The 12,247-nt window shown below is 38.8% G+C and overlaps 1 protein-coding gene across 7 annotated transcripts in view; it reads left to right on the top strand.

Annotated features, from left to right (window-relative positions):
- APC (APC regulator of WNT signaling pathway) overlaps positions 1 to 12,247 on the top strand; it is a 122,010-nt gene that overhangs the window by 88,316 nt on the left and 21,447 nt on the right. For 5 of the 7 annotated variants that reach the window (XM_041753263.1, XM_041753266.1, XM_041753265.1 and 2 more), the window contains 3 exons: positions 7,333 to 7,431; positions 9,932 to 10,310; positions 12,036 to 12,131. In XM_041753263.1, coding sequence (XP_041609197.1) covers positions 7,333 to 7,431; positions 9,932 to 10,310; positions 12,036 to 12,131 — 574 coding nt within the window. The remainder of the gene's footprint in view (positions 1 to 7,332; positions 7,432 to 9,931; positions 10,311 to 12,035; positions 12,132 to 12,247) is intronic. The other 2 variants (XM_041753267.1, XM_041753268.1) reach the window with 1 other exon arrangement.

The following is a 12,247-nucleotide window of genomic DNA, read 5'->3' as shown; positions in this document are numbered from 1 at the left end:
AGAGAGAAAGCGTGAGCAGGGGAGAGGGGTTGAGGGAGAAGCAGATGCTCTGCTGAGCAGGAAGCCCGATTCCAGGACCCTAGGATCTTGGCCTGAGCCAAAGGCAGATGCTTAACTGACTGAGCCACCCAGGCGCCCTAGAAATAGTGTTTCTTGGTCTGTGATTAATCTCCCCTGGAAATTAAATGGAAAGACAAAGATGGAAATAAATTATACAGGTCAGATCCCTGCTTGCTTAGTATATAACTACATGTGTAATTCATTTATGAATTAGTTCTTAGCTTTTCTATTTAAAGTTTAAAACCAGATCTCTCGTGATAGCCAGTAAGTAGTGATGAAGTTCAGCCAAGAGTGGGAAAGAAATGAAATGATAGGAGAACCTTTTGCTGCTAGTAAGTGTTTTAAAACTTTTTACTATTAAAATTTTTCAAGCATATACAGAGGCAGATAAAATAATAGAGTAATCCTCATATACCCTATTCTACTTTGCCCTCCTATTTTATTTTTGAGAATGATCTGACATTGTCATCAGTTCTTCCATAAATATTTCACTCCATATTTCCAAAAGATAAGAACACTTTTTAAAAATATATAACTGCGGGGCGGGGGGCACCTGGGTGGCTCAGTTGGTTGAGAGTCAGACGATTTCGGCTCGGGTTATGATCTCTGTGTTGTAGAATAGAGCCCTGAGATGGGCTCCACAGTCCCATACTCAGCAGGGAATATGCTCTAGATTCTCTGTCCCCCTGTGCCCCTCCCCCTACGCATGTGTGGGCATGCACACGCTCTCTCTCTAAAATAAATTTTAGAATATATTTTATATATATACACACAAAGCTGTTGGGGTGCTTGGTTCAGCTGGTAGATCATGTGACTTGATCTTGGGGTTGTGAGTTCAAGCTCCAGATTAGGTGTAGAGCTTACTTTAAAAAAATAAAAAAAAAAAAAGAACTAAAAGTATATAATGACACTCCCAAAGGAACTAACAGTAATAGCATCACTGTCCAGTCAGGATTCAAATTTGGAATTGTTTCATAAATGTCATAATTTTTTAGTTTATTTGACTCTTTCCAGGTAGGGTTCATGCTTTGGAATTAGTTAATAAATCTCCAAATTTCTTTTAGTCTACAGATTCTTTTTTGGCTCTTTTGTTTTCTGGATGTTTATTTGTTGAAGAACCAATTTTGAATTTTGTTTGTTTCATACAATTTTCCATAGTCTGGATTTCACTGGTAACATCTCTGTGGTGTGTAGTTTGACATTTTTCTCTATCCCCTGTATTTCCTATAAGTTGGTATTTGGATCTAGAGATAAAATCAGCTTTGGATTTTCAATTGTTTTCTGAACAAACTGGTTTTTTTGTTGTTGTTTTGAGTTTGCAGTTCTTTTTCAGAGTGGCGTTGTGGTCTTTTGGTCTTTAATCAGGAAATACATAACGTCTGGTTGTCTGTCTTTTTGTGATATTAAGAGTAACTGATAACTTATGCCCAGAACTATTAATTCATTAGGGGGGCACAAATTTAGCTGGGAAATTTCTATTAAAAATTTCTTGCATACTATTTGATTACTTCCACATACAATTTATATGGAAGGAAAAAAGGGTAAATGCTTGCTTCTTTCCTCCCCTCAGGCTAGGTTTCACAGTAACTCAGACTCCCACTGCCTGTGAAATAGAACCCCTGGAGTCACATTCTAAAGTGAGTAAGCAGGAGGAGAAAAGACAGAATCCAGAGCAGATTCCCTGCTGAGTGCAGAGCCCAGCTGTGCTAAGTGCAGCCATCAGGCATAGACCTCCCCCTTCGTGAACTTTTGAGTGCCCGTCTATATTGACAGTGGATTTAAGGATGAATAAGCAGAAAATAAGGAGTTGTCACCACATACACCCTTCCCTTCAGTTCCAAACTCAACTATCTAAGGGCCCAAATGTATTGGTACCCATAAATGTTAAATACACAGCATCCTGGAGCATCCTTATTTTCTCACGTGCTCAAATTTCTCAAATACTGCTCAGTAGTCTTTATCAGGGTGTAGAAAAAACAGTGTTTGCAGGCAGATGGGATGGAATAACCATGGAGTAAAGCTATTGAAAACTAGCAAGAACATTTGTTTATTTTCACTCCAAAGTACATGGCTCATTGGAGAGAAGGTGCAGGGAGAAGGGGTTTTCCCTGAGAGCCAGGTTTCAGGTAAGGCCAGGAGTAACACAAGCAACAAGTGACAAGTTGAGGGTTCGTGCAGCATGGAATCTGGGTTCCCCAAGGAAGGGTGGCAGAGAGAAGACAGTGAGGAAAAGCACTTCAGGCCTGAGAGTTGAGAATGAGGTAGAGAACACTTGCATCTTGAACAGTGAGCAAGGCCAATTCCAGAGATGTGCAACACGACTGCTTTAAATGGGTCTTGAGTTTGTGAGAGAGTTAATCACACTTAAGTTTCTTCAGAATTTACTCATGAGTTGGTAGAAAACACTTCATAGAAAGTTACTATTTCTTATGGGTTATCATCTCTAAGTCACTCTGAAAGATGTTGGCACAGGTCTAGTAATAAAAGGGCCCAGGGAAGATTCTCAAGGCCCAAGTTTTAGAGCCATGTGTGTACTGGAATGTTCTCTTGGTATCTCTTTATAATAAATGCATCTGGATTTCTAGCTAGATAGATTGGAAGAAGAGGAGGTGTTCCAAAATCAAAGAGCTGATTTCTTTCTGTACAGGAAGATACTAAGATTGAAGCTTAAAGGTAATTTGATGTCTACACTGAAATGAATGTCAGGGACATGTTACATTATAGAAGGAGGTTTTCCCTTGTTTTGTAATTTAGTCCCTTCTTTCTGTTTTGTTTCAAACGGTGTTAGTTAGCTACAAGTGTAGTAGCTTAAAACAGCAGATGTTTATTGTTGTTTCTGTAGGTCAGGAGTCCTGGTGCAGCCTAGCTGAGTGCTTCTGATTCAGGGACTCCCATCAGGCTACGGTCATGGCATTGGCTCAGAGCACAGTCATTTTTAAGGGTTGACTAGGAAGATCTGCTTCTGAGCTCACCCACATGGCGTCAGCAGGCCTCATGTCCTCATTGGTTGTTGGCCAGAGAAATCAGCTCCTTGCCACCTGCACCTGACCATGGAGCAGTTCACAACATAGTAGCTGAGAGAACGAGACAGAGTACTCACGATGGAAGCCACGGTCTTTGTAACCTTATCTTGGAATGACTTCTCACCTGCAGCATTCTCTTCGCTGGAATACAGTCCCTAAATCCAGCCCATACTCAAAATGAGGGGATTATATTACATAAGGGCATGACTGCCAGGAGACAGGGATCATCGGGGGTTCTCCTACAGCCTGCCTACCACAAACATCAGATAGCCTCAAAATAGTATGTTTGCTTCAGGATAAGGAGTTATTCATCTTTTCTTGTAGACCAAAAAAGGCTCCTTGCCTGAATTAATTATTTTTTAAAGGTTTATTTATTCATGAGAGATCGAGAGAGACAGAGAGAGAGAGAGAGAGAAAGAGAGAGAGGGGGGCAGAGACCCAGGCAGAGGGAGAAGCAGGCTCCATGCAGGGAGCCTGATGTGGGACTTGATTCCGGGTCTCCAGGATCACACCGTGAGCTGAAGGCAGGTGCTAAACCGCTGAGCAACCCAGGTGTACCCCCTTGCCTGAATTTAAAATCTAAAACAAAAACAAAAACAAAAATCCCTGACTATTCTCTATCCTGAGTCTTGGTCCCTCAAATCCATCCTCTTTATTACAACTGTAGTAAGCTATTTGTTTCCAAATTTATTTGCAGTTTTGTCCCCCCTCCCACCCCCGCCACCGCACACCGCACCCCCTCCCACACCGCACACCGCACTTTCTTACCTTTGCTTGATGCTTCTGCCTTGGGCTGCCCCTCCTTTTTTTATTGGCTAAACTCCTCATGGTTCAAGTCCAAAATCAGACATAGGACTCCCCTTTAACTAAAAGTAGTGTTCCTAAGGCAAAATAGCCTAAACCAAAGAAGCAATTACCATTTATTTGTATGAAAAAAATTTCAAGCATTCCTAGACCTAAAAAAATAATCTCTCTCAGGCTTTTCTGATATCTTAGGACACATCTTGCTCACAGATGCACAAAATAAATCAAGATAGAGCACAGGTGCTCATTGACGTCGTTCAGAGCAATGGCAGATCCACTCGCTGCCACTTGCTGCTCAGGAAGCAAAGTCGCATTACACAAACTTTCTTCCAGAAGTGTGCAATACCTGCATCACCTTTTCTAGGAAGCCCTCACTGGACTCACAAGAGCGAGTATTTGCTTTCTGTGTATTCACGCAGCCTCTGCCCAGGCCCTTCACTCTGCATCTATGTGTTGAGCTCCTCGTCTAGAGGCTCTAGGCAGTGAGGGCGGGAATGTCTCTCCCAGTTATGTCCTTAAGGACTAGTGCTGTACCCAGAAAGTAGCAGAAGCTCATAAATATTTGTTTATGAATTGAAAAGCCATTATAAAAGCACCCCGTAGCTGGCAGCAGTAGAAAGAAATGCAGGATGAATCTTTCTCTCCTGCCCCTTCTCCCTGCCCTCAGGAGTGTTAACCAGCTGCTCCACATTGAGAAGTATCCCTAAAGGGCTCATCAGCATAAAGCATCTAACCTCCAATGGGGAGTAGAGACGGGAAAGGGGCCCCTCTGGGACTCTACTGGTATTCTTATTCCAACCCTAGATTTCGCTTTGTGTGTGTGTGAATAAGTGGGTCTTCATGCTTTTATATGGGGAGACATAAAGCCCACTCAAGCTGGGACTTTTTTTTAATGTTATTTATTTATTCATGAGAGAGAGGCAGGCTTCCCGCGGGGAGGCCGATGTGGGACTGGATCCCGGAACCCCGGGATCATGCCTTGAGCCAAAGGCACATGCTCAACCGCTGAGCCACCCAGGTGCTCCTCAAGTTGGGACTTCTTAAAGTCAACTTTGTTGAGGGAAGTTTAACGCACGAGAAAATGTATCCGTTTTAAGAATAGAATGGAATGAGTCTTACAGCTTCTTTTTTTTAAGACTACATTTACAAATGTAATTTTCTTTTAAAAACATTATTATGAATGATAGTCTAAAATAGCTTTTGTGGACTAGTCATAAAAGCTTAACCTTGGCTTATTATGAGGCCTGTAGCAGCAGGCCTTTGAAAAATGAGCTTTAGAGTATTACGTATTTAAGGACTTTTTATAACAAATTCCAAAGTCTCTGTATGAACATTGAACTGTTACTTATTACAATCTTGACTAGTCACTTAGAAATGATCATTAACAATTTTCTGTGTTGTCTACCAGTAGAAATTAGCACACAAACAGTTAAGGTTGCTAGCTAACAAGGAAGTTTTTAACATCGCAAAAAAACTTTATACACAAAGGAAATTGCAAGGTGTGTTGGTTCCAAAATTCAGAAATACTGACTTACTCCAACTCTTTGTACCTTCCGGGGTGGAGATAAACAACATACAGGCCTCAAACCTGTGTTTCCCATCATGGTTTTCTCTTTGCCACACCCTCTTCTCACATTAGCCAGAGCAGCTACAGGTGAAAAAACCGGCCAAGGTGTCCCCTCCCCAGATACTCTTAGACTTTAGCTAGCTCCTCTTCATAACTCAACAAATAGTTTGCGGATGCCCACTGTCAACTTACAACTGTCCTTGGTACTGAGAATACAGCAGTGAACAGGATAAAGTTTCTGTCCTCAAAGAGTTGACATTCTTCTCCTTTTAAAAGATTAAGAATTTCAATAGACTACCTGCCAATACTGCTTTCTAGTTGAATGTTATTCTTATAATCCTTATTCTTAATCATGAACGAATGGCTTTAGCTACGGCCTATATTTTGATAGGTCTCACATATTTATGTGTATCCCCTACTCTTGTCCAGAGTTGCATTTTCAGATGCCCCTTGAGTATTTTTACAGGATGTTAGTATATTGAATGAGTATCTCAGTTTCCACACTGATTAATACCTGCATTATCCACCCATTTATCCAAGTTCAGTGCCTCCAAGTTGCGCTAGGCTCCCAGCATCTCTTGACTCATATCTGGTCAGTTAGCAAACCAATTGACTCTGCTCTCTAAATATAGGGTATCCCCAGTTCCCTGTTCTCACTTCTTTACTTTGTGCCCTCATGACTGTTCAGCTATTGAAAGTACCCATGTCCTGATTTCAAACCTGTGATCTCTCCATCCTGTCTTTTACACTCTTTTAAAGATGTAATTCTGTGGTTGTCTGGCTGTTTCAGTCAGAAGAGCATGCAACTCTTGATTTAACAATCTAGTAATCTAGTAAAATTTAATAAATTTAAAAAATGAATTTAAAAAGGTATAAGTCAGGTTGTGCCATCCTCCTGCAGAAAGCAACACCCACAGCTCGAAAGCAACATCTTTAAAATGACTCATGTGTTAATAATGTAACGCAGCCTTTATCTCCCACCATACACCTTGTGTTCTGTTCAATTAAGCACTTCGTGCTGGCCATACTTCTACCTTTACACAGACTGTTCCATTTGTCTCCTACCTTAGGAAAATTCAAGGCCTACCCTGAATATTACATATTTAATCCAGCCTGTATTTATTTACTTTAAAATGTATTTATTTGACAGCACAGACAGAGGGAGAGGGAGAAGCAGGTTCCTGCTGAGCAGGGAGCCCTATGGGGGGCTCCATCCCAGGACCCTGGGATCGTGACCTGAGCTGAAGGCAGACAGACGCTTAGCTGACTGAGCCCCCAGGCGCTCCTTTATGCAGCCTTTAATAGTGTCTTCCTGTTTTCCTCCAATATTTTATTATTTTTTCCCCAGTATTTTATACATTTTTCTATTATGATGCTTATCATATCCCACTGCAATTATTTATTTTTTTCATGTCTTTCTCTAATTTTAAATGAAGTTTTAAACAGACCTTTCTGTACTGTGAGCTTCTGGAGAACTTGGGCTATACTGTATCCCTAGTTAGTTTTGTGGTAGTTTAGAGCATTTCATTCATTAATAAAGCTTTCTATCAATAAATTTATCTTTAACTGAATGTGCTTTCATGTCTTTTGATCTGTGAAGAAATATCAGTCTTAGAATTTCTTCAGTATTTAGTTACTTCCACACTGTATTTAACTATCTTTTGTAATAAATCTCCTTTTCTTCAGGTTTTGTTTTTTTTAATCTACTTAGGTTCACAAGTAAAAATACTCATTTTAAGCAGTTAAAATGTCCACGACTTTTAATACTGTATTTAGCTATTTATCCTAAAGACAGTTCATTTGTGCACCCTTAACGTGAAATTAGCTCTATTTATCTATATTCTAAATTATACTATCCATAATTTGCTTAATCTCTAGGGTTCAGCTGCACGAATGGATCATGAAACAGCAAGCGTTTTGAGTTCTAGTAGCACACACTCTGCTCCTCGAAGGTTGACAAGTCATCTGGGCACCAAGGTAACAGAAGATTATAACCTCTAGTCACTAATACTATGAATACTTTGCTAAAACATTCTTCACTCATCTTTTAAATTCAACTAGAGGAGAATTCTGGTTCCATCACCACAGTCTCTAATTCTTAAAGAAGCATCTTTTTATACAAAAGAGCACAAAGGAAAAATGAGGATTATAAAAAGAGCCAATTTACCTAGTTGTTTTTTTTTTTTTTTTTTCCTTCTGAGCCTTACTATTCACTTCTGCACATATCCTAAGCTTCAGCCACCCTGGCTTCTTTACTGGTCCCCAAGCATCCCCTGTGACTTCCTGCCTCTTACAGTGGCTCACACCTCCACTTTCTTCACCACCACAAATGGCTGTCAGCCCTCAGAACTCTTCTTTCTGAGTCCCAGTGTCCTCTTACCTCCCCATGTGGTCTGTCTACCTCCTTTGAATCACTGCAATTTGCATGAAATTCCCTTGGGGAATAGGGCCTTTAAAAAAAAATAAAAATCTTCTTTGGCATCTAGCACAGAGCCTGCACATAATGAGTGTTTAATAAATTTATTTAAGTAGGTGGAGAAATTACTGAAATGGAATATTACCCATTGCTGATAAGTGAGTTTTCTTGGTCTCTCAGATATTAGCAAATATTTTAGGACTTGAGAAATGGTGTGTTTAAAAAGAAAATAGTTATTTTATTGTAGTTTTAAAACCAGAGTCTTTAATATTATATTGACAAAGATGAAATTCTAATATTACTAAATAAAAAAAAATATTACTAAATAGGATATTTTCTGTTAAATATAAATAATCCCATTAACTGTTCTCACAGCATAGCCCACTTACTCTTTCTTTAACAGTATAATGGCTCTTATGAAAACCATTACCAAAATCAGTAATGTTGATTTAGAAAATGAATTTAATCAGTGGTATTAATCCTTTTAATACCTCAGAATAGCTGCTAATAACTCACCATAGCATCCTCTGGTAGGCCAATAACTGTGCTAGAAGTTGTATGTACACTTTCTCTGATCTTCTCAAAAACACTGTGAGGTATTGTTGTGCCTCTTTTTTAAATGAGAGAACTGAAACAAGAAAAGTTCAGGCAGCTGTTGCATATTTAAATTAGACCTCAGCCCCAGGTCTGTCTAACATCAGCGTATAGTTCTTACTCTAAAGAAAATCTAATATTCACCAGTACTGTCGCAGGAATACTGGGGCTGGAATAGCGAGGATACCTTTGCCTCTTGAAGTGATATATGAATGATAATATTAAACTGTACTGCATTTTTGAATGCCAGCTACTCTCCTATTCCTGTATTATTTCATTTAACCTTCACAGAGACAACCTTGTCAGGTAAATTTGTCCATTTTGCAATTGAGAAAATTGGGACTCAGAGAAATCAAGTAACATGGTAGTGTCACGCAGTTTATTCCTGAGTGGTGGAGCCAGAATTTGAAAACCCAATTTGTCCACAGTTCTGTACTGTCTTCCTAAAACATTAATATCTAAGAGTAGTGCATGTTTATTTAGAGTTTCTCAGCCTCAGCATTTTTGGCTGGATAGTTCTTTGTTTAGTGTTAAGTTTAGCAGTAACCCAGGTCTTTACCTAGTAGGTGTCCATAGCACTTCCTCTCATAGTTGTAGCCACCAAAAATGTCTCCAAAACATTGCCAGAGGTGTCCTGGGAGGGCCTAAATTGCTACTGATTTATAGAGATGATACGCTCCTTGTATATAATAGCCTCTGCTTTTAGGTAATAGCTCTGGCTTTGAAATAAGGCTAATAATCACAGTCGAGGACAACTGAGTACTGTTTCCAGTTTCTAATCTGCTTCTGAGTAAACCCTTAGAATTTATGGTCAGAAAGTAATTGATGCTTACTGGATGCTTTAAATTCTTTTTTTTTCTTTTCTTTTCTTTTTTTTTTTTTTTTCACTAAGAATCCTGGCCTCTGTCCTCCCTATATGATCATGGCATTCTTTTTATGACAAAATATTTTTATATGTATAAGGGAGAAATCACATACTTTTAACAATACTATAATCTGTTAAGGGTTAGTGATTGTCCAGAACTAGTGCTTAGTAAATAATAATTGTTGAAAAGTGTTTTTTATTTATTGATTATAGTCGTAAATTAAAAGAAGTAAAATAAAATTTTATTTTTAAATATTTAAAATTATGTAAAATATTTAAATAAACCACATTCCAAAGTTTGTGTCTGTGTGTATATATATCAGTTGTCACTCCCTATAATCAGCTGATCCAGACAAACATTTAAGTATGTGAGAACTACTTTCTCTTTCAACACTGTATGCCACTGCTACTTCTGTTTACTCATATAAACAAATTGGTGATGATTATATGGATTTCGAAATCATGCTCATTACTTCATCCTAGAAAGGGGTTTTGTTTTTCTTTTTAGTGAGTTACAATAAATATCCCATTCATCACTTCATTGGTGTTAGCATTTGGATATTAAAGTCATAATTTTGTTTCTAAACTCATTTGGCCCACAGGTGGAAATGGTGTATTCATTGTTGTCAATGCTTGGTACTCATGATAAGGATGATATGTCGCGAACTTTGCTAGCTATGTCTAGCTCCCAAGACAGCTGTATATCCATGCGACAGTCTGGATGTCTTCCTCTCCTCATCCAGCTTTTACATGGCAATGACAAAGACTCTGTGTTGTTGGGAAATTCCCGGGGCAGTAAAGAGGCTCGGGCCAGGGCCAGTGCAGCACTTCACAACATCATTCACTCACAGCCTGATGACAAGAGAGGCAGGCGTGAAATCCGAGTCCTTCATCTTTTGGAACAGATACGAGCTTACTGTGAAACCTGTTGGGAGTGGCAGGAAGCCCATGAACAAGGCATGGACCAGGACAAAAATCCAAGTATGTTCACTATAGTGCATGTTACAAAGTAAATGTAAGAGCTTTCTAAATGGAAACTTTTTTTAGCCTGTATGTTGTCTTTATGAGTAGGAGTGGGAAACGTATAGTAGCCACCTGCATTGCTAACATAGCTTAAAACTTAAGTCTGTATTTTTCTAGAAAAACTGTAATAAAGGAAAATGTTACATGCAGTCCTATGCAAGCAAAAAAGAACAGGAAATCAAGAGAGATTTACAGTCATAGTGCAGTAGATCTAGAAAAAACTTTGAGCAATTGTGTTTCCATCCCTTCTATTTCATAGATTAAGCTCAAGAAAGTACTTTGGTTCCTTCCACTGTTAGTGCCAAGCCATAATCTATATTTGCACAACACTGCTCAGTGGATACAGAGCTGTGTTATATTTGTTCTGTTATTTGAGCCTCACAACAGCCTCCTCAAGTAGGAAGGGAAGGTATTATCATATTCATTTTACAGATGAAGAAACTGAGGCTCAGAAAGGCTAAAAGACTTGCCTGTAGCTTCACAGCTAGTGTGTGGTGGAGCCAGGACCAGAGGCCAGATCTCCTGACTCTCAAGCCCGTGCTCTTCTCACTGTACCATCCTGCTTCAGGCGATGATGGGTCCTAGTTGCTGGGAGTGATCACCCGCTCAGCATTTTGCTGAGGGAGAAACCCTGGGCTACTAACCCCTCTCCATCAGGAGCAGGGACGTTGGGAATTGGGACCCTTGGGGACATTACTTACCTCATTCCTGTAGCAAGAGCCAAAAGCAGTAAGTATATAAGGTAAGACCTTCCTTTGACCTGGTAAGAACACACGCGCGCAGAGGACGGGACGATTGTATCACTGCTGATTCAGGGAGAGGAGGAGGGGTAGTGATGAGAACACCCATGAAGCTTTAGCAGATTTTTTTTTTAGCTTAGGTATAAAGGTGAATTTCTTTAAAATTCACAAATTTTCAAGAATAAGAAAATAGCAGAAATAGTCCTTTATATCTGTCCTTGGGAGAAGGAAAACTAAGATACTTAACTGCGAAAATACTGTTTTTCTTTTCTGGATTTTTTTTCTGTGGGTATCCACAATTATGTTATAACTTGTATTTTGTGATCTTAATAACTATTCTCAAAATAGTTAAATAAAATAAATTAATACTACTTCTGAAAAATAGACTTTTTAAATTTTTATTTCAAATAATGAGCTTTGAAACTGTGTGCATGGTATTAAATGTGGAGGTACATTTTCTTGGACACCTCTTTAGGTTTTTGTTTCCTACCTAATCTACATGGTAAGCTTTCTCAACTAGGTTTGTGCCAGACGTCTTTGCTACATTTGTAACACAAATAGGTGCTTTTAACCCTCACTCAATGACAACAGTTTAAATAGAAACTATAACAAAGCAGCTTTATACCAAAGTATTTTAGTCTTTTATATATTCAACATTATTTTAAATTATTATTTGAGTTATGGCATAAACCTGCAAAGGATTTATTCTAACAGAGTTAAAGGCAGATAAATAGTAAACATTTTTCCAGAACCAAGAAAAACCCTTTACTCATATTTTCTTTTTCATGTTGGTAGTATTTATTCATCTACTCAGCAAATACTTGTTGATCTACTAAACTACTCACATTAGAGATATATTAGTGAGCCCTGCTTTTTTTAAGTATAACAAACATTGCTTTTGAGAAAATAAAGCATTATGGTTTATGTCCATTCTATTTTTCAGTGCCAGCTCCTGTTGAACATCAGATCTGTCCTGCTGTGTGTGTTCTAATGAAACTTTCATTTGATGAAGAGCATAGACATGCAATGAATGAACTTGGTAAGACAAAAATGCTTCTTAATGCCATAGAAGAGTACTGAAGATTTTTCATCATTGTTGAACTGGATATGAGGCCACTAATTTCTATTTACCACCTGCTTCCTCCTTGCAGCAAA

Source organism: Vulpes lagopus, chromosome 4, assembly GCF_018345385.1.
Source record: "Vulpes lagopus strain Blue_001 chromosome 4, ASM1834538v1, whole genome shotgun sequence".
Taxonomy (NCBI): domain Eukaryota; kingdom Metazoa; phylum Chordata; class Mammalia; order Carnivora; family Canidae; genus Vulpes; species Vulpes lagopus.
This window is presented reverse-complemented; position numbering and strand designations above follow the sequence as displayed.